At 41.3% G+C, this 22244-nt stretch overlaps 1 protein-coding gene across 2 annotated transcripts; it reads right to left on the bottom strand.

The window, feature by feature from the left end:
• Positions 1–3554: 3554 nt before the first annotated feature.
• On the bottom strand, positions 3555–20138 carry sstr2 (somatostatin receptor 2). 2 transcript variants are annotated; one of them, XM_004916341.3, is made up of 2 exons: positions 19907–20138; positions 3555–6557 (listed from the first exon to the last, which is right to left on the bottom strand). In XM_004916341.3, exon 2 carries the CDS (start codon positions 6456–6458, stop codon positions 5340–5342), a length of 1119 nt encoding a protein of 372 aa, XP_004916398.1. In that variant the 5' UTR covers positions 6459–6557; positions 19907–20138; the 3' UTR covers positions 3555–5339. The 2 variants fall into 2 exon arrangements, with proteins under 2 accessions (XP_004916398.1, XP_002935929.1); XM_002935883.4 differs by lacking the exon at positions 19907–20138 and adding an exon at positions 15409–15680.
• Between the last annotated feature and the right edge of the window lie 2106 nt (positions 20139–22244).

The raw sequence follows: 22244 nt of genomic DNA, 5'->3' as shown, positions 1-22244 counted from the left end.
TTAATTCCCTTAGATCTCCAGTAGAGTTCTGGCCTATAGTACAGTTGGAAGGGGGAGCAGGTCCCATGGCAGTTCAGCATTTGGCTGGGGGTGTCAGGATTGAAAATGTAAACCCACATGTACGCAACCTATTTGGGTTCCCCCACTTGCTGGAGGAGGTGTGTGCTAAAAGGCCTGGAATAGAGTACGGTGAAGTGCCAGGAAAGATGTGTAACAGCCCACTCTAGGAGGGAGAGCCTATGCATTAGCCCACCGGTGACCGGGGCCTTCTGGGAAGGAGGTATTCCGGATAAGGGATCTTTCTGTAATTTGGATCTCCTACCTTAAGTCTGCTAAAAAAAATATTTAAACTGGAATTAAACTCAATAGGATTGTTTTGCCTCCATTAAGAATTAATTATATCTTAGTTGGGATCAAGTACAATGTATTGTTTTATTAATACTGAGAAAAAGGACATTTAAAAAAAAAAAATTTGAATTATTTGCTTATAATGGAGTCTATGGGAGAGGTCCTTTCCGTAATTCGGAGCTTTCTGGATAATGGGTTTCCGAATAAGGGATCCCATACCTGTATATTAAAATGTATTATATATTCCTAAGAAGTGGTTTGGTATTTTTTTTTTGTATACTCTTTCTTTTATTGATTTTCAATACTGGAGGTGGTGTGGTTTTGTTTATTTACAGTATCATTATAAACATTATTTTGAAAGTGATCCTCTTTTACCTTATTCACTGAATGTGATTAGATTTAGTGGAAATGTGGAAATTTACCTTAAACTCACATTACCTTTTGTGAAATAACATTTTGTAATGCAGTGGGGTTCCAAGGCAATAAATTAGCTTTTATTAGTCTGGCAGTAACGTGTTGTCTGGTAGCTGAGGTCAGTGATTGCGGTTGCGGTTAAACCAAAGGGTTTATGAACACCGGGGCACACACAGTAAATCTCTATTACAATACAAATCTAACCTTACAACATTTCTGGTTGTCATAATTGGATAACTCCAGGCTGGAGATACATAAAAATGGAGGGCAAATACTTACAATAATCACCAAAAAAGGCCAAATACGACCTACAACAACGTTAATTTAATTATAAATAAACTAATTTAAATTAGTAATATTAAATAATGGCAGCGATTTTCTTTTTCTAATTGAATTAGCCCTGGGTAAACAGCATGTTTCCACCATTAGCTGTAATTTGTCATGCAAAGACACATGGGTTCCATTTGTTGAAGCGTAGGCCAGAACATCGTGACTGAAGGCCTTGTATAGTCATACAATTTACACAATAGGCACTCCAGTACTGAGGAAACAAGAGGAATCACTAGAGAACCAATAATAATGTAACCCAGCTAGCACAGGTCATAGTGTATTTAATTCCTCCATCAGAATCATTCTATTCAAAGTGAGAGGTCTGTTGAGGCAGACAAAGGAAAACTCTATGTCTGGACATATTTTTCTCTGGAATGAGCACTGAGGTGAGAGAGGGCAGTGCAGAACCTATAGTCTCAGCTGGCTGGGTACTGGAGCCATTGTATTTTGCAGCCATTAAAAAGGCTTAAATGAAGATGCAGAGACTGATTATGGCAGCAAAGCCAACAACAAAAAATTTCCAGAGAGTGCAGTACTTTTAATAGATTACCTACCATTAAGTTTCCTTAAATAGACAGTAGTTCTATTGGGGAAAACACAGGTTTCCACAGTTACAACAAAGAAGACATTCATTTACTGGGCTGTTAGTATACAGGGTTGAGTTGTCTTATTCCTTGCAGTTGTGTTACTACCAGGGGTGCAGGGGATGCACCTTGACCTGCACCTCCTTAGGGAATTCAGGGGTGCGACAGCTCCACATCTCGGTTGCAACTGCAATTTTTTGTGCACATGCACATGTAGAGGGGGGGGCACATATCCAGGTGGCAGGTGACCCTAACTCATGGAGGAAGGTCTTAAAGTTCTTCATAAAGGACAATAACAATACCAAGATCTATGTTTGACCTCTAGGGACGCTGTTGTTTTGAGGCTAAATAAGAATGTAAGAGTCAGACTAGCCCAGAGGATCTGCCAATGGGTACAGGTTCTAGTAGGCCCTGGCTTTATGTGAAGCACCGCTGAACTGTCTTAGAACAAATGGGGCAAGTATTTAGTATTTAGCCAATGTTCAAAATTAGAAAATTGAAATATATTTAGATTTCTAGGTCTTTCCAGGCTTCTCTAAAGTACTTAAGTTATGTTAAGTTTTCTATATATATTTTCAGTTAGCATGTGGGCAGATTGGTCTGGCATTGGCAGCTTGGCCAATTTATGAATGGTTGGAATATGCCGACTCTGTTTGGTTGGTTACACTGCAGAAGTCCCAGTCCTTTTACAGGTTGGCCAGTAACCATAGTCCAGGAGGAAGTTGGGGTTCTCGGTCAATGCATGGTCAATATTACTTACTCTGTAGATGCTACGTTGTCTTCATCAATGTTAGCAAACTGAGCATGGTCTGAAGCCTTAAACTTTAGACACCGTTTGTACCAGGCCCCCTTTTTTTCATGGTGTGACCCCCCTCAATAGTTCATTATTTTTTATGACCTTTAGCATCTTCATGTTTTTAAAATCCTCACACCCTCAAATACAGAATCTATATGGAGCCAACTTGTTTACAATGCAGTAGCCTATGGCAACCAAACTGTGGTTAGTAGGTTAGCCTTGACTAAAATTAAATTATATCTAGATACAGCAGATGCCTGGCTGGTTACTAAGGGTTACGTCATTGTGCTAGTTTGCACCCATGTTTGTAATTCCCGTTCACATTTAATTAACAGAGATTTCAATCCTTTTTAATACACTTTTCATTATAGTACCTCTCACTTACTACGCAAGTTTGAAAATGGTTTGGGGGCAGGATGAGGCACTCCTAGGTGTTCTTTATGAATAGAGCACTGCTGAATATAGACCTGCACCTGTGGGTGACATGGAAGGGACATTGTGCAAAAGGCAAAAAACTTGGTGGCACTAAGTTTGGCCAGGTACAGTGACCTATAGTATTCATCAGCAGGAAGCATTTACTGATCACCATTAGTGATGGGTGAAATGTTTCGGCAGGCATGGATTTGCGGTGAATTTCCGCTTCTTGCCATTGGCGAATTGTTTCGCGAAACGGATGAAAAAATTTGCCGCACGTCCAAAAATTGTTGCTGGCGTAAAAAAAGAATAGTTGGGGGTGTCAAAAGAATAGCCGTGCAACAAAATAATAGCCGCGGGCGACAATTTTTTTTTCCCGCACAACATTTTCGCCCAGATTCGCTCATCACTAATCACCATATTACTGGTTGCTATGGGTCACTGTACCTGGGCAAACCTAGTGTCTTTTATTACATAAGTTGGTTAGAATTCTGTCACTGGTGCTTCAACATTGTTGGAGAAAAATTTACAGTGACATAAAGTCATGGGCGACATTAGCCTAAGGGCCCGTATACCAGCTAATGGATACATTTAAAAATATGGTATTTTATCAAATAGAAATATTGACAACTAAAAAGCAAGACTTTAACAAATAAAGGAGCTCCATATGACTGTACAAATAGATCTTTGTTGCTTTTTCAGGTACATCTGCTCTATACACTTACAAAAGGCTCAATCTCTCTTTCAAGGTGCCACAAGCATGTTATAATTTAAGCACTGTTTTGAAAAAAGAATATAACAAAGATCAAAATATTACAAAAAGGCGTCTGCATTGTCACTGGCAGGTGTTCAGTAAGTGAAGTGTTTCAGATGTGATGAAGATACCAGCTCAGGTTTTACACAATATAACTTGAGAATAGAAGAAAATCGGTGCATGTTGCGATTACTTGGACAGATAAAAGTCAATTGGCCTACGGTTCATTTACCGAGGTAACAGCTCCACAAATAGGAAATGACTTCAAATTTTTTAGAAGTAGCAGGTTTTTTTTCCATCAAAAAAGTACCAGGTTTAACTCAACAAATGCCAAAAAGCAAAGAAAACAAGTAGCATAAAAACAAATACAATAATGACCACAGAAGCACTTGCAGTGTACAAGTTTACAGCTTTGACCTTCCCCATAATAAGTGACCTCTGCTGGTATCGTGCAAAGTGCAGAAAGTTTGGTTCACTACTAGTTCGTAACGAGTGCACTTTTTTTTGCCAAGGCCTCTACAAGGGTTCTTGATCGACAGCTTTACTGTGCATCTTCTCTTAACCCTTACACAACCCAAAAAGCCAGAAGCAGAGTTCTCAATAGCAGCATTAAGCCCACATCTTGTGTCCTTGATTGCAATGTATTATTAACACTTGTGCTCCTTCAGGTATACGTAATACATTACATTATAGGGTATTCTTGGAGTTAAAATACAATAAAGCTCCTCCAAATAATCAGCAAGAGTCCATTGCAAAATGTTGTCTTTAGATATACACAGGGATTTCCAGGTTCTAGGATCCAATATCGTGTCTCCTTTAAAACACACTGAACCTCATTTTAACTACACATATTTACTCACTGCAGCTTTTCTTATATAATATAGATCCCAGCATTCACATCTATTCAGTCTGGTTGCCTGAAGATACTGGGAGTGAGACTTCATAGCAGAATGGGAGCAAGGGCTCCTTTGCCCAAAGCCTTTTTGGTTACAGGGCTTTAATGATTCTGCTTTTTTAATCTTTATTAATCATATTTGGCAAATACATACATGCTCATCTGCTGTTTTTATCATTACATCCAAGTATAGATTGTGCTCATTCAAAGGTAGATCTTTAGAATCATGACTTAGTCTTCCAAACTCTGCCTGAATGCACTTGCCTGGTCTGGCAACCAAGGTGCTGTAATGATCCAGAGTATTATGTTATCTGCTTGACAGCTGGAGGCAAAGCCCAGAAAAGCTTAAAAAAATTATGAAAGGTCTCCTTGGTTACTCATTACATGTATATTGCCCATACTCTATGTCCCTCTCATGGCAGAGGATAAGTGCAGTGGTTCAAGAGAATGAAAACATTCTAACAGCACTGCAAAATGGATACTGGCCTTCTCCGATTGACCATTGCTGGAACAACTGAAATACCATAGGATTTGAAAATAAAAGGCTAAGTAATTAAGGCAGTTCTTGAGAAGATATTAATTAGTGTTTTTTACTGGGAAATCCCATGGATCTCTACATTGTAATAATCTTCTTTGAAAGCGGCAACACAACTTTATAATGAACATCTTAGTGTCCCGGACATGACAGCTACAGCAAAATCCCTCATTTTTTGGTAATGCAATTGATGTACATTGGAAGCAGTGAAAGCCCATGTTTCAAAGGCCCGGCAGAGTACATTAGTTTGGATATGCAGATGTTGGTAGTCATATACTAGTTTGGAGGTCTCCATTGAGCAAAGTGCGCTGAGTTTCTGTGGTCTCGTTTAACCTGGATTTGTCTTGTTTGCTGTCGCTCCTGTCCACCTCATCCATGCCACTGACTTTTGACAAGCACAGCACATTCTGAAAGCTCTTCTTAAAGTTGTCAGAAAGGAAAGCATAAAGAATTGGATTGGCACAACTGTTGGCATAACTCAGAACCACAACAAAGTCCCACATGGCCTTTAGCCCTGGGGTTGGCACAATCAAAAGGGACACTGAAGATACATTAAAGATGTAGAAGGGAAGCCAGCAGAAGATAAACACTGCAACAACTATAGACACCATTCGAGTAACCTTTTTTTCTGATCTTTTTCTTTTAGAAGAGCCAACTCTTATCCCTGATGATTTCACTTTGATTATGATGAAGAGATAGCATAGGCAGATGATGCTAAGTGGTACTAGAAAACCTAGTATAAAGGCATATATTATAAACCCAGTATACCAGGCACTAGAATTTCCAGGCCATATAATTGTACAGCTTCCTCTGCCATGATAACTTTGCACACCAGCATAAGTCATAATTGGCATGATTACCAAAAGGGATACTGTCCATACCGCAGCATTTACCATTTTGGCTGTCCTGGGTCTTCTCCACTTAGCAGATTTAATGGGGTGAACCACAGCAAGGTATCTATCTATGCTCATGACTGTCAGGCAGAATATACTGGTAAATTGGTTTATTCCATCTACTGTCATTACAATTCGACAAATGGCTTTGCCAAAAGGCCAGTGAACCAAGGCCACTTGCATGGCCAAAAAGGGTAAGCCAAGCATGAACAGCTCATCAGCGATTGCCAAATTGAGTATATAGATATTGGTAATAGTCTTCATTTTGGCATAACGTAGAATGACATAGATGACTAGAGTATTGCCACAGAGTCCTACTATGCAAACAACAAAGTAAATAAAAGTGAGGATGGCATTGCTTGTCATGTCATAGTATGTTGTACTGTTACTAATTGATGCATTGGTTGGGGTTACTCTTCCAAAAATATCCAGCTGTGATAAGGAGGTGAACCAGAGTTCCGTTGTATTAGATAGCTCAGAGTAATCCTGCTCCATTTTGTTCTCTCTTCACAAACTGCTGTATCAAGGGTAAATGATTCTCATGGTTCTCCTTATTAGATGTTGTCAGGAGCCGATGTATCAGAAGATTAACAGCTAAAAAGAGACAAATACAGAACATCAGTAAAACAATTTTAAACCACATTTAGTTGTACCTCAACTTCTAATTTTGTCTATTGAAGCTGTATTTATTATAAGCGTTTGCATCTTTAAATACAGTGTATAGCCAGTTACATGTTTGCTCTTAATTAGATCATAAACAATTCACCATTGGGGATTACACACCTCTTGCCTCCAATAAGGATTAATTAAATCTTAGCTGGGATAATGTACCAGGTACCTATTTGTTATTACAGAGAAAAAGGAAATGTGTATTCAAATATTAAAATATTTGATTAAAATGGGAGATGGCTTTCAGCCAGAGTGCAGATACACAGAATGGAGATTGGCCTGAAAAACATGAAAGCAGGCATTTTCAGGCCGATTTCTGCTCCATGTAGCTGCACTCAGACCAACACTGTGCCTGTCATGGAGCCGCAGATGAGGGTAGATCCACTTGTCTCGGACTGCCTACAAAATGCAGGCGGAAAGAAGCAGACCCTACAAAAAAGGTGTAATGCATTTACAACTGCAAATATCAATGAGCATTCAGCTATATCTGTTTGATATGCTCCTGGAACAAAAATCTATGTCTAGGAAAGACAGTGTAGGGACCATGGTGATCAGGTCCAGCACTTGGTGATGGCTCAGTAACATCAGCGCTATTGCACCAAAAAGCCAAGGACAAGCACAGACACATTAAATTCCAGGGTTTCATCGGTGATGGTGCATTTGCATCTCCAAGTGGCATGAAATTCAAATTTAAAAGGCCACTGATGCCAGTGCTGGTTAACAGTTTGTTGGTCATCCTGCTGCTGGATACTCTGCCAGTGGTAGGCCCTCCTGCTTTGAGTACTGTTGTTCTGATCTCTGGTACTGACCTTGACCTGTTTCTGGACTCTGCCCGCCCTGACTATTTGCCTGAACCTGGTCTCAGAGTCTATTTAACCTGTTGCGTTCCTTATAAAAATGGACTGAATGCCAGATTTGGATCAGGATTTGGTTGAATCTGTGCCTTTTTTAAAAGTATTTGGCCAAATCTCAGTGCCTGGGCTAACCATATCCAAGCCCTTGGTGCATCACTAGTGTCTTTCCCTAACCTGTCTGTTAACCTTGTCTGTGCCAGTGCCTGCTTTTTGCTTTGCCTCTTTTTACATTCCAATGTGCAATAAAGCTCGTGTCTGTCTGTGTGCTACTTCAGCTTCTATTTGGTCTGCACCAAAACCTTTAAGGACCAGTAGCCCCTGAAGTTAGGACCAGGCCCCTAATCTTAACAGCATGCAGTAAATGGCAATTTGTTCTTGCCAGATAGACAGATAGAGATGGACCTTTATAGTTTACTACAATGCAACTGCTGAGAATATTGGGAAACTATGGCAATTAGTGGGCTGGGAGCCAACAGTGGTGCAAGAATGCAGGACTGTCAGGATTAAAAAAAACCCAAATTCTAATAGTAAAAAGGAGCCACAGATTTCCAAATATATTTGATCCAACACAATTGCAGATGTATTCCACCATCCAACTAATACATACATTACTAGAAAATAAAAAAGCCCAGCATAGGCAGCATTGAAGGGATTATCCAACCAAAACCAGAACACAGCTTTGGTTTAGATTTCTGACTACGAAAGTAAGTACATTTTTAAAGAACTAAATCATAAAACTGAAATGTAATGTCCCAAGGCATAGTGCCATTTCCAGCCTATTTCTGAAGCAAACTACAGGCAGGCTGATTCGGTCTGTTGCTTCTAAAACTAATTAAAGCTGACCTTTATGGCAATGATCCAAAGCATAGGTGACCTGACTTTTTCTCTGATACAGAACGGCAGAGAACAGAAGTAAAAAAATAATACAATTCATTTATAAAAGTCAAAATTTTAAAAGTGATGTTGCTGTTCTGGATGCTACCATTTACATTGGTACCACCATTACCACATTGCTGTTCAAATAACCATATACTGCCTAAGAACAGTGGGGTAACTATAATAGAGCAAACTGACGCATGGGTCACTCGGGAGGAAATTCAAATGAGACTTGAACATGTAAAGGTAAACAAAGGTCCAGGGCCGGATGGGATTCATCCCAGGGTATTAAATGAGCTGAGCGCTGTGATTGCCAAGCCTCTTCACTTAATTTTTCAGGATTCGTTGAGGTTTGGCATGGTGCCGAGAGACTGGCGGATTGCTAATGTGGTGCCGTTATTTAAAAAGGGATCCCATTCTCAGCCTGAAAACTATAGGCCTGTTAGTCTGACATCAGTAGTAGGAAAACTTTTGGAAGGGGTAATAAGGGATAGGGTACTTGAATACATTGCAGTTCACAATACTTTTAGTTTGTGCCAGCATGGTTTTATGCGTAACAGATCTTGCCAGACTAATTTAGTCGCCTTTTATGAGGAGGTGAGTAGGAACCTTGATGCTGGAATGGCAGTTGATGTCATCTACTTGGACTTTGCTAAAGCATTTGATACAGTACCGCACAGAAGGTTAATGATCAAATTGAGGAATATTGGCCTAGAACATAATATTTGTAATTGGATAGAAAACTGGCTGAAGGATAGAGTACAAAGAGTGGTGGTAAATGGAACATTTTCTAATTGGGCCAGTGTGGTTAGTGGAGTACCGCAGGGGTCAGTCCTTGGTCCTTTGCTTTTTAACTTGTTTATTAATGACCTGGAGGTGGGCATAGACAGTACTGTTTCTATTTTTGCTGATGACACAAAATTGTGCAAAACTATAAGTTCCATGCAGGATGTGCCGCTTTGCAGAGCGATTTGACAAAATTGGAAAACTGGGCAGCAAACTGGAAAATGAAGTTCAATGTTGATAAGTGCAAAGTTATGCATTTTGGTAGAAATAATATAAACGCGAACTATCTACTGAATGGTAGTGTGTTGGGGGCATCCTTAATGGAGAAGGATCTGGGGGTTTTTGTAGATAACAAGTTGTCTAATTCCAGGCACTGTCATTCTGTGGCTACTAAAGCAAATAAAGTGCTGTCTTGTATAAAAAAAGGCATTGACTCAAGGGATGAGAACATAATTTTGCCCCTTTATAGGTCCCTGGTAAGGCCTCACCTTGAGTATGGGAGGCAGTTTTGGGCTCCAGTCCTTAAGAAAGATATTAATGAGCTGGAGAGAGTGCAGAGACATGCAACTAAACTGGTAAACGGGTGGAAGGGTTAAACTATGAGGTGAGACTGTCGAGGTTGAGGTTGTTTTCTCTGGAAAAGAGGCGCTTGCGAGGGGACATGATTACTCTGTACAAGTACATTAGAGGGGATTATAGGCAGATGGGGGATGTTCTTTTTTCCCATAAAAACAATCAACGCACCAGAGGTCACCCCTTTAGATTAGAGGAACGGAGCTTCCATTTGAAGCAGCGTAGGGGGTTCCTCACGGTGAGGGCAGTGAGGTTGGGGAATGCCCTTCCTGGTGATGTCGTAATGGCAGATTCGGTTAATGCCTATAAGAGGGGCCTGGATGAGTTCTTGAACAAGCAGAATATCCAAGGCTATTGTGATACTAATATTTACAGTTAGTATTAGTGGTTGTATATATAGTTTATGTATGTGAGTGTATAGATTGGTTAGTATAGGTTGTGTGCTGGGTTTACTTGGATGGGTTGAACTTGATGGACACTGGTCTTTTTTCAACCCTATGTAACTATGTAACTATGACCCCATTGCCTGGAAGGGTCAAGGCATGCCGAAGTTTGGGGAGGGCAGATATGGAGATATGGCATATATATGGCTACAATGCTAGCTGCCTTAACACTAATGGGTTTATGTAATAAATGGCACTAAGTTTGCCCAGTGGCCCATAGCAACCAATCAGCAGGCAACATTTTGTGTTCGCCCATTTAAAAGCAAATACCTTATTGGTTGCTATGGGTTACTGCTCTGGGGCAAACTTTGTGCCATTTATTGCATATGGGGGTTGAAGTAATAACTTACAAACGGAAGGTAGTATTAATTCTAAAATATAGCCAAGAGGGCAGCTTACAGAAGAGTAATTATATTTACCATAGTTTTCTCTAAGCACAATACCAGTTATAGTCCTGCCCAGGGGCGGAACTAGGGGAAGGCATCTTCTTTCACCTACACTTAGTTCCGGCCCTTTAACCCTCACTGTATTACCTCCCGCCAGTGGCCCCGGCAACCCTGCCACCCTGTGTGCGTGCATTGTGCGCTCGTTTGCAGGGGGGGCTGGGGCCTGCCCGGCACTGGTCCTGCCCGAAACCAATCAGGGGCCCCATGGCAGAGGGGGCCCCAAGATTTGCAGACTGTGAAGGAGAAGGGGCTTGCTGGGACCAGCATAGATGGGTGAATCGTGGATGGGGTTTTGGCATAATGGGCATGACTAAGGTGGAACAGGAGCATGGCCATGCAATTGGGGCCCTATTCTTATGTTGGGTGGGAGGGCCATGCCAACTTAGTAGTATAGGGCCCCATAATTCCTGATGGTGGACCTGGCCATACTACTGCTGTACTATAGAACTCCATAACTTACTAACTTTGTGTAAATCTTTTTATTGGAATTTGTCTATACTGTGCAAATTCTGTGCTATTATATACTGTATATATAGCTTTATTCTATAGCTGTTCATGGTTTTTGAAATTATACTGCTACTTACTGAAGCAGTTGTACTGATACGTACAAAAGAAAGTTACAAGAAAAGGCTGGATGCATTTTTTTGAGACTGCAATACAAAGCTGATCCAGAGTCTGGCCATTTTGGAGTCAGGAAGAATTTCTGTCTCTATTATGGCAAACTTAAGACAGCAATTTCCTCTGGATCAGCTAGAACTTGGGGAAATCAGAATTAACTCCTCTGAATACATTAAATAGTAACATTCTTGTTATGTAACATACAGAGATCTGCACCAGCCTGAAATAGTCATCTTTCTTTCCTTCCTGCTAAAAAGAGAATTGATTTAATGCTATTCCGTTACATTAATGGGAAGTATTTCAGTCAGTGCAGTAGGCATCCTTTTGGAATAATTATCTCCTTGGCTGGTTCATAGACTGTGACAGTGCTTACAGATTCCTGGCAGCCCTGCTTGGGCATTTGTAGTCAGTATTCACCTGTAGCAATGCTTAACTGAATTGTGGCCAGAGACACTTAAATGATACTTTGGGTTGGCTCTGGAGAAAGGGAAAAAAGGGACCAGGCATCTTGGTATATACCCTGTGACCTGACACTAGGTAACCAACATCTCCCAGAGTGGGCAGCCACTTCCCAAAATGGAGACGATATAGTTGAGCAACAAGTGGCCAGTGAGTTGTTACCTCATCTTGTGATAGAGCAGCAATAGTCAACTATCGGCTAAACATATATTATTACATTTATCATTATTATTATTTTTATTTAATTGCTGCTTAGTTTCCTGCAGTGCTTTACAGAGCAAAAGAATACAAATACAAGACCAAAACAGTAAACATATACAGACAAACATTCTCCAAAACTGATTCACGAGTAAAATGGATATTATTAGGAGGCAATAGGATATATATCATCTATCTATCATCTATCTATCTATCTATCTATCTATCTATCTATCTGTCTAGTACAACTATTGCCATACTCACATACCAATTATTGCAAATGAAAAATGAACTATGCAAACTTTCCCTACATATAATCAAGGGTTAAAGCATCCTTGGAGTTTCAATTAAGTAGCATATCGGTAACCAAAGTAAAGAAACAGCCCTCTGCAGGTTGGATGTCCCGTTTTATCCCTTATACATCAAGGAATGGAAGTTACAGTTAAGCAAGGAAAAAATAAAAGTGTATCAAAGTAATCAATATATTATGTACCATTGCCCTGTACGGGTAAAATCTGTGTTTGTTTCAGAAACACTACTGTATTTTACATAAATACACTATTGTGTAGCCATGGGGCAGCCATTCAAGCTGGAAAAACGGAGAAAAGGCACAGGTTACATAGCAGTTGACAGATAAGCTGTGTAGATTCCTATTGTATTCTACAGAGATTATCTGTTATCTGCTATGTAACCTGTGCCTTTTCTCCTTTTTTCTGCTTGAATGGCTGCTGCTATGGCTACACAGCAGTTCATTTATATAAACTATGGTATTGTTTCTGAAGCAAACATGCAGTTTTTGACAGTGCAGGGCAACAGTCCATTTTATTTTAATTACTTGAAAACATTTTCGTTTTTTGGTGTTACTGTTCCTTTAAGCAACATCTGGGAAACCTAAGGTCTAAAAAACTGTGCCTCAGAGCTTGGCTGGTCAATTGTCATCATCTCATCTATCAGGGGATGCTGGGAGTTGTCAAGTTAGCATCTGCAGATTAAAAAGCACTGCCCTGGATGTCTATTTGTAGCCATCCATCAGGAGATGGTGGGAGTTTCAGCTGGAGGGCTGGATGGAAGACTTTTTATCCCTAAGGAGGAAAACATTGAGTCCAGATGTTGCGTTGCAGAACTACAGCAAAAGACATTCCTCTACATGCAATCTTCACTAAGGTACTGTAGTACAAATCAGTATGATCATCAGCACTGAAAGGGTTACTATTTAGTATAAGGCAATTTAGTATCTCAGCCCTCCAACCCATGGCTCACCGGGATCCAGCAGATCATTGGGTACAGCAATCGCATTTGTCAGGCTCTTTGACAGCAATACGTCTCATGTCATTAATCAGAGAAGAGAATTGTCTCATCAGGATTTCACTTTTGTCATTCCGTGTATATTGAAACATTAGTGCACCGTAATGGACTAAATAAATGAAAGCCTCAGTGCTCGAGCTAACATCATGCCATCTACATACTGGCATTCTCAGCCAGAGAACCTGAGAAAATATCAATTTGAATTCTAATGGTACAATATTTTTTAGGCTTAACCCTGCATTGCATTGTAGTCTTGCCCTGTACCATGAATTGCTCTATAGGACATTTGCAACTATTGTATTTGTGTTCTTGATGTTTTCAGTACAGAAAAACCTGATAATAACAGCTGATATTATGATGAATTTAATCGAAATCTAACTTTAGTCCAATTTGTCTGCATTAAGCTGTTGCAGAACTACACCACCAAACTTAGCATAATACTTCAAGTGGAACATGGTAGTTGCAATTTAGCAGCTGGAAGAATGCAGAAATGTAATGTAAATTGTACAGTATTGCTCTGTAGCCAGCATGGAAAGCAGCACACAATGGCTGCCACGTAGATCAGAAGTCTTCAAGGTTATTAAAGTAATACAGTATTTGATAATATCTACAGTATCTCTACAGAGCTCAGGCTTTTCCTATGTTTAATCAAATTTAGCATACGATGGCCTTATAGCTTTATCTATTTTTATTTGTGGTAATTATTTCCATGCCGTCATTAGAGTCCAGATAGAGCTGAATAGATAGAGCAGTACACAGGTGTTCTTGAATCCCCTTTTCCCTTACCACCTCTGCCGGGAGCAATTCTACAGCTTCACACACACACAGACACACACACACACAGACACACACACACACACACAGACACACACACACACACACACACACACACACACACACACACACAGACACACACACAGACAGACACACACACACACACACAGACACACACACACACACAGACACACACAGACACACACAGACACACACACACAGACACACATGCACGCACACAGACACACACACAGACACACGCACACAGACACACAGTCACACACACAGACACACACACACACAGACACACACAGATACACACAGTCACAGACACACACACAGACACACACACACACACAGACACACACACACACAGACACACACACACAGACACACAGTCACACACACACACAGACACACACACAGACACACACACCATCACAAACAACTGAACTTAGATTTCTGGTTTTCTTAATATACTCTTTGGACAGTGATTTGTATTAATATTGCATATATAAAGGAATTCCCGTTTTATTCCAATTCTGCACGAGGATTGAAATTCCATAGTTATACATACAGTAAAGGGGGTCATTAAACCAACAAAATGGATTATTTAAACTATTTTAAATGGGATCTGTTACTTCTAATGGAGGAGATTGCCAAGTAGGAATAATCTTCCTGGCTTGTTGGTTGGTTTTGCTCACCACATCTCCAGCATATTCCAACCCCACTTGATCACACATCCCTGCTAATATCTCCAGTCGCCTTCTTCTGCTTTCATCTAAACTCTGCCAACTAACTGCTCACATGGACTGCTGGCAGAACATTGGCAGCTAACTGATAAGAATAATGGCTATGTTCTTAAGGACATGAAAAAAAAAGTGGCACAAAAAAAGTCTGAAATCCAGGCAGTCAAATGTGGATATAATATATAAATACTTGCTAATTGTAAACCACTACTATATAGTACCTGAGCTACGCCACCTGTGGCTGTTGGTTGCACACAGGGGTAGCTGGAAGTCTACAAGTTGGAGAGCATTGATTTCTATTATTGCAAATACAGCAAAGTGCAGTACTTTCCCTGTTATACTAAGTATACAATTAAGAGTAATACAACAATAATATAGAGAAAATAGACCACCAGAGAGTAAACTAACCAACAGAGCAGACTGGGAGGCTGTGTAGGCAGAAGGTAAAGTTCCTTGTTGTAGATTTTTGGAAGGTAGTTATTCCTTTTTGATGCTGAAAAGGGTAAATGTAACCACCCCAAAAGCACTGCAGGAAAAAAAGGACTTTGACCAAGTGTCATAGATGAATAAATGAACGTATATGAATACATAGTCATCATTTATCTTCTGCTTCCCTAAAATTAGTTAGGAAAGAGAGAATAAAATTCTTGCCAAACTGGTAGGGCATGCAAAACCAGTGACCCATAGGCACTCACCTGTCAGTAACGTTCCTAATGGGTAAGAATCCCAGCTTTGCTTTGAGTAAGAACTGCAGGCTGGTCTATATGCAGAAGTTTGTCACCTGTGTCTGCTCCATGCTGAGAAACACAAATAATCCTCACAAGCCTTGATTGCCCCCTTCAGTCCCTCCCCACACACAGCTCTCCCTGTCCGTGTTCTCAGTCTGAGGCTCCTGCTGCATCTGAGCCTGGATTTAGCAGCGAGGGAGGAGGACACACAGCATTCTTTCTGCTCACACACAGATGGAGCTCCAGCCACAGCATCTCTCTGCTAGTGCATCCCCACAGCCAGCTCTACTCATGCAACTCTGCATAGTTCAGCCCTATGGGGGATCATGCATGTACTTAGTAAGGGCAATTGGGTTCAGACACTGATAAAATACACTGTTTTTGGTTATTTATATAAGGTAGATCGGTGCTTATATCATGGATTAAAATAATGGGCACAATATCTATAATATACCCCATGGTGCACAGAAAGTGGAAAGATAGGTTGCTGTACTTTCTATTTCTTCTGGATCCCAGTGAGTAAAGAATGGGAACACTTAAATACAGTATTATGTACCCCTCTAGTAACCATTACAATACCATGTGTACATCCTTTCAGATGAACACATAGAGAAGCTGCCCTGTGCAAGCATGGTTAAAGTAGGGTTAAAGCATGTTGGCAGCAACATCTATGGATCAAATAAACTCTACACAATTATTTTGGTGTTCTATTGTAGCCCCCACCCATCTGTCAAATCAGAATGGGAAATGTAGTCCATTAATACCGTGGGAAAGCAAGATTAAGAAACACTGCCCTAGATTGTGGATGATCAGATGTAGCCCAGTGAATTTCAGAGGATGCTGGAAGTTGTAGTTAAGCAGGGTGGATGGACTATGGACTAGGTTTCTTGACCTAGAGTTTGTTGCTCATTTGTAGCCCTCTATCTGTCAGGGTATGCTGGTAGTTGTAGCGAAGTAGTATATAGGGACCCAAAGTAAAAATACACCACCAGTTCTAGCCCTCTATATATCAATGAATACCTGTCAGATTGTACCTGTGCAGAGCTGGGGGGTGAGGTTACAGAGGGCAATGTTGGGCTGAAGTGATGCCACTTGTAGGGAAGCACATTTAGGTCCAGTGCCTAGGGTGGCACCACAAATAAATACAGCCCTGATGCTGCATAGTTAGCACAGCTGGTGTTCCGAAAAATTTGTTAAGTTGAATTTTTAGCTCTGCAGACAACTTATATTAACCTAGCTTGAGAAGCTCCTTTTTATTATGCTATAACTGTTCTTTCATATGAAAAAAGGCTCCCCATGTTTACTATTTCTTCTAAACATGGTGCCAGGACTGCTCCTTAGATTGGGGGGTGGTTCTCATCCCATTGGTGGCTGTGAAAGGCAAAGGGTGGATATTAATGACTTCTGCGTTTTTCTGGGGGTGCAATAGACTGTTTTTAGGTGAAATTGAACAAATGGCAACATTCTAGCACAGATATATATATATATAATTTATGGCATGGCTAAAACTGAATTTTACTGCGAAGTAGCCATCAGCAAGTGGCATCATGCTGAATTGCAATACCCTGAAGCACACACAAGGAACACTCAGCATTCCACATGTTGCAGAAGTACAGCAATTGGGTTCCTCCAGTAGATTACATGGTTTTTGGATACCTGGTATTATTGTTGACTATAATTGCTAATTGTCCACTTGTTGATTAGCTATTTGTTTCCCATACTGAGTTGACCATAAAATCGCTGAGCACTCTAAGTACCAGTGCCACAGGGAATACCCAAAAGATTGCTTGCACTTAGTTTTGCCATTGGAGTAAACAGAGATCCAAGTAGGATCCTTTACATTCCTCTCACTAAAGCCCTCCCTGGTGACCACTTTGGTGTCTCTGGTAAAAAAGACTGCAAATGAACAAGCAACTTAATACAAGGTTTCAGAGCATTGTAAGCACTGCCACGGTCTATGAACCAGCCAAGGAGAAGATTATTAGAGAAAGACTCCAGCTGAACTGATTGAAATGCTTCTCATTGATGTGACGGAACAGCATCAAATCAATTTTCTTTTTAATAGGATGGAAAAAAAGATTGCTCTTTCAGCCAGAGGCACATCTCTGTATGTTACATGAGAAACATGAATTTGGGCATTTCATGTATTAACATGATTATTTTAATTTTACCATCCATAGTATTTGTAGTCTTACAAAAGATTAGGGACAGATATATGTTGATATATATGCTTCCTGATTCCAAATTGACCAAAATCAAACCAGTCCCTAGTAAGTAAAGAAGGGTGAAATGGCACCTGTCAAAAATAACCTGTGGTGAGGAACTGAATATGTGGCATAGCAGGTATAGTACAAAGAGATGGTGTCTATAGTAGCAAAGGGATAGTAGCCTCTGGGAAGGGACTGTGGCTGTGGGATAGCAGGTATAGTAGGGAGAGATGGTGCCTATAGTAGCAGTGGGGGGATAATAGCCTCTGGGAAGGGACTGGGGCTGTGGGATAGCAGGTATAGTAGGGAGAGATGGTGCCTATAGTAGCAATGGGATAACAGCCTCTGAGAAGGGACTGTGGCTGTGGGATAGCAGGTATAGTAGGGAGAGATGGTGCCTATAGTAGCAGTAGGGGGATAATAGCCTTTGGGAAGGGACTGTGGCTGTGGGATAGCAGGTATAGTAGGGAGAGATGGTGCCTATAGTAGCAGTAGGGGGATAATAGCCTTTGGGAAGGGACTGGGGCTGTGGAATAACAGGTATGGTAGGGAGAGATGGTGCCTATAGTAGCAATGGGATAATAGCCTCTGGGAAGGGACTGTGACTGTGGGATAGTAGGTATAGTAGGGAGAGATAGTGCCTATAGTAGCAGTAGGGGGATAATAGCCTTTGGGAAGGGACTGGGGCTGTGGGATAGCAGGTATAGTAGGGAGAGATGGTGCCTATAGTAGCAATGGGATAATAGCCTCTGGGAAGGGACTGGGGCTGTGGGATAGCAGGTATAGTAGGGAGAGATGGTGCCTATAGTAGCAGTGGGGATAACTGCTTCTATGGTGAGGCTATGGCAATGGAAAAAAGTATAGTATTGCTTGATAACTTAATCTTAATTCATTAATCTTTTACCATTGGCTTTTGTTAATATTTAACACCCAAACAAATGGCATAGCTAAATGTTTTATATCATAGGTATATTTGGGTCACGTGACATCTGCTGGCAGGGTCCTATAAGAAACCCTTATGTTCCTTTGAGGCACTGTGTAGTAGGTGTCTGTGCCCTATAGTAATACTCTTAACAAAAACAATACATTGATCTTCAGACCTCCTGGGTAATAGGCCTTAGACTATGGGTCTATTACCCATAGGAGAATATTTGTTAATATAGGTGTTCAGTTGCAGTAATGCAGTTACCTAAAGCAATGAACCAATCAACATCTAATTTTCATTAGTTTATTACAACATAGAAAAAGATTATTGGTTGCTATGGGTAACTCCACTGGTATAGCACTTATTAAATAATTGTGTTTTCTAAATAAGCTGATTTTTTGCTGCCATTTAAATGATATAACCCCAAGATAAAAACCATATTGTAATACACAGTGACTTCTTGCAGTTGTGCAGACTCTAAGGGATTAGAACCAGCAAAGAGCATAATTTAATGTGTTATGATGGGATCTGTTGCTTTTTTCCACATCCCTTCTAATAGCACAGATTGCCATGGGAATAATGTATCTATTTGGCATGTTGGTAAGTTTTCTGTATCTCAGACATATTGCAACCCCCAGTGATCAAACATTCATGCCAGGGGCTAAAATTTCCAATCTCTTTCTTCTACTTGCTTCTCGGCTCTGCCAGCTAATCGCTCACATTGAATACTGGCAGAACATTGGCATGCAGTCCAAGCACTTCAAAGTGATAGGATAAGCGCCAATGTACTTTAGGATACACGAATATAAAACCCAGGCAGCACACAAATCAAATATGTATGATCTTGAACTACAGAACACATTGGTCGTGTAAAGTAAAGCATGACCTGAAACAGGTTTGTGGCCCCTGGGGCTGTTGGCTGGGCTGGAGAGAGAGTTGCGGTTCCACCAAAATCTGTGATACCCCTTACATGCTGCAATGTATTTACATACAAGTATCTGAAATAGGAGCCCTAACCCACAGAGCTGATTCTTTAAGGAGAGATTGTATATCAATATGGTGGATAAAGTTCCTTGGAAGTAAGTTCTGGCAGGGTGATATGGGGTTGACACTTGAACGTGTAAATATAATCAAGTATTTGTATCCCAAAACAATGCAAGGAAATAGGAAAGGCTTAGATGCACCTATTACCTTACATTAATATATGATTATAATCCCTAGATTAAGTAGGTAATTACTAGCTTCTCCTCCATCAGAATAGAATAGTGGCTATCCCCACCAAGCTGTTAGGGTGTCACCGTGCAAAATGAATGACCCAAAGGCACTCACTCACCTGTCCATAACAGTCCTGTTCTATGGGGTAAGAAAGGTGTTTCCTCTTAGATTAAGACCGGCTGCTCCACTCGCAGAAGTTTGTCCCCTGTGGCAGCTCCGTTCCCAGCAATACAAATAATCCTTGCAGCATTGGCCGGGCTGCCTGCACCCTTCAGTCCCTCCCTGCACACAGCTCTCCCTGGCCATGCACTTGGGCTGAGCTTCCAGCTACATGTGAGCCTGGATTCAGAAGTGAGGGAGGAGGACACACAGCATTCCTTCAACTCACACACAGATGGAGCTCCAGCCACAGCATCTCTCTGCTAATGCAACGCACAGCCACATGTAGTGCAGCTCTACTTACGAAGCTCTGCATATCTCACCCTTACTAAGGATCATACATATAGTTACATAGTTAGTGAGGACAAGAGTGATCAGGCACTGACAGAGCACACAGTTTATCGTGTTATATTTATGATATATTTATATATTATACTTGCTATCCCACAGTCCCTTCCCAGAGGCTATTGTCCCACTGTTACTATAGGCACCATCTCTCCCTACTATACCTGCTATCCCACAGCCACAGTCCCTTCCCAGAGGCTATTATCCCCCCACTGCTACTATAGGCACCATCTCTCCCTACTATACCTGCTATCCCACAGCCGCAGTCCCTTCCCAGAAGCTATTATCCCACTGCTACTATAGGCACCATCTCTCCCTACTATACCTGCTATCCCACAGCCACAGTCCCTTCCCAGAGGCTATTATCCCCCCACTGCTACTATAGGCACCATCTCTCCCTACTATACCTGCTATCCCACAGCCCCAGTCCCTTCCCAGAGGCTATTATCCCCACTGCTACTATAGGCACCATCTCTCCCTACTATACCTGCTATCCCACAGCCACAGTCTCTTCCCAGAGGCTATTATCCCACTGCTACTATAGGCACCATCTCTCCCTACTATACCTGCTATCCCACAGTCCCTTCCCAGAGGCTACTATTCCCCCACTGCTGCTATAGGCACCATCTTTCCCTACTATACCTGCTATCCCACAGCCCCAGTCCCTTCCCAGAGGCTATTATCCCCCCACTGCTACTATAGGCACCATCTCTCCCTACTATGCCTGCTATCCCAAAGCCACAGTCCCTTCCCAGAGGCTACTATTCCCCCACTGCTACTATAGGCACCATCTCTCCCTACTATACCTGCTATCCCACAGCCACAGTCCCTTCCCAGAGGCTATTATCCCCCCACTGCTACTATAGGCACCATCTCTCCCTACTATACCTGCTATCCCACAGCCCCAGTCCCTTCCCAGAGGCTATTATCCCCCCACTGCTACTATAGGCACCATCTCTCCCTACTATACCTGCTATCCCACAGCCCCAGTCCCTTCCCAGAGGCTATTATCCCCCCACTGCTACTATAGGCACCATCTCTCCCTACTATACCTGCTATCCCACAGCCCCAGTCCTTTCCCAGAGGCTACTATCCCACTGCTACTATAGGCACCATCTCTCCCTACTATACCTGCTATTCCACAGCCACAGTCCCTTCCCAGAGACTATTACATAACATCCTCCAATCCTCCATTCAAAATCCCCCATTCTTTTTTCCTTTTCAGTAAGATTCAACCAACATTTGCTCATATAATTGGGCTATAGGCTATTGCAAAGAAAACAATACTACAGTACAGTACAGGAATATATATGACAAACAGACCACTGTAGTTGCTAAGTGTGACCTTAAACAGTCACCTGCCCTAAGTGCTGCTTTTTATAGACCCATAAATATGGGTCTATAATAGTCATTCCTGCTGGCAAAGGAAAACTGTGACAGTGGTGGGAAGGTTACCAGTGAATCTCCTAATAAATACCAATTGTTGATCTGTAAATGGTGTTATGGTTGCAGCATTTCTAGCTGGATTTTTTCATAAGTGTCTACAATTTTTCACATGATCCATTATTGTAATGTTATTTATGTTATTACAAGAACTGAATTTTCTGAAGAAATCATTTATCTTGGAGCTTTCATCCTGCACCAGAACAGACTATATGTGAGCAACAATTATTCATTGGCATGGTGTATGTGGTACTTCACGCTCTGAAATCTCTCCTGATGTTGTGTCCAGTTTTGGAGATAATCTGTAGAACTGCAGATGTTCAATCAGAGCCGTGCACTGGATTTTCACATCCTTGCTGGAATCCAACCTGTTTCACATTTGCCATATGAAGATTATGTACTGATGTGTGTGGCTTGGGGAGGGGTGCGGTGCCTGTTGTGAAAGCCAGCAAAGTTGTGTAAATGTTTGGTATGGCTCACAGAGTCAGTCAGCTAAGAATTGTGAGGAC

The sequence above is a fragment of the Xenopus tropicalis genome, chromosome 10 (genome assembly GCF_000004195.4).
Source record: "Xenopus tropicalis strain Nigerian chromosome 10, UCB_Xtro_10.0, whole genome shotgun sequence".
NCBI lineage: Eukaryota > Metazoa > Chordata > Amphibia > Anura > Pipidae > Xenopus > Xenopus tropicalis.
The sequence above is the reverse complement of the archived record's forward strand: the minus strand, read 5'-3'. Positions and strand labels throughout refer to the sequence as shown.

What these genes read in the sequence shown, in the direction of transcription:
- sstr2 (XM_004916341.3), bottom strand. Translation starts at nt 6,458, where the DNA reads ATGGAGCAGGATTACTCTGAGCTATCTAATACAACGGAACTCTGGTTC.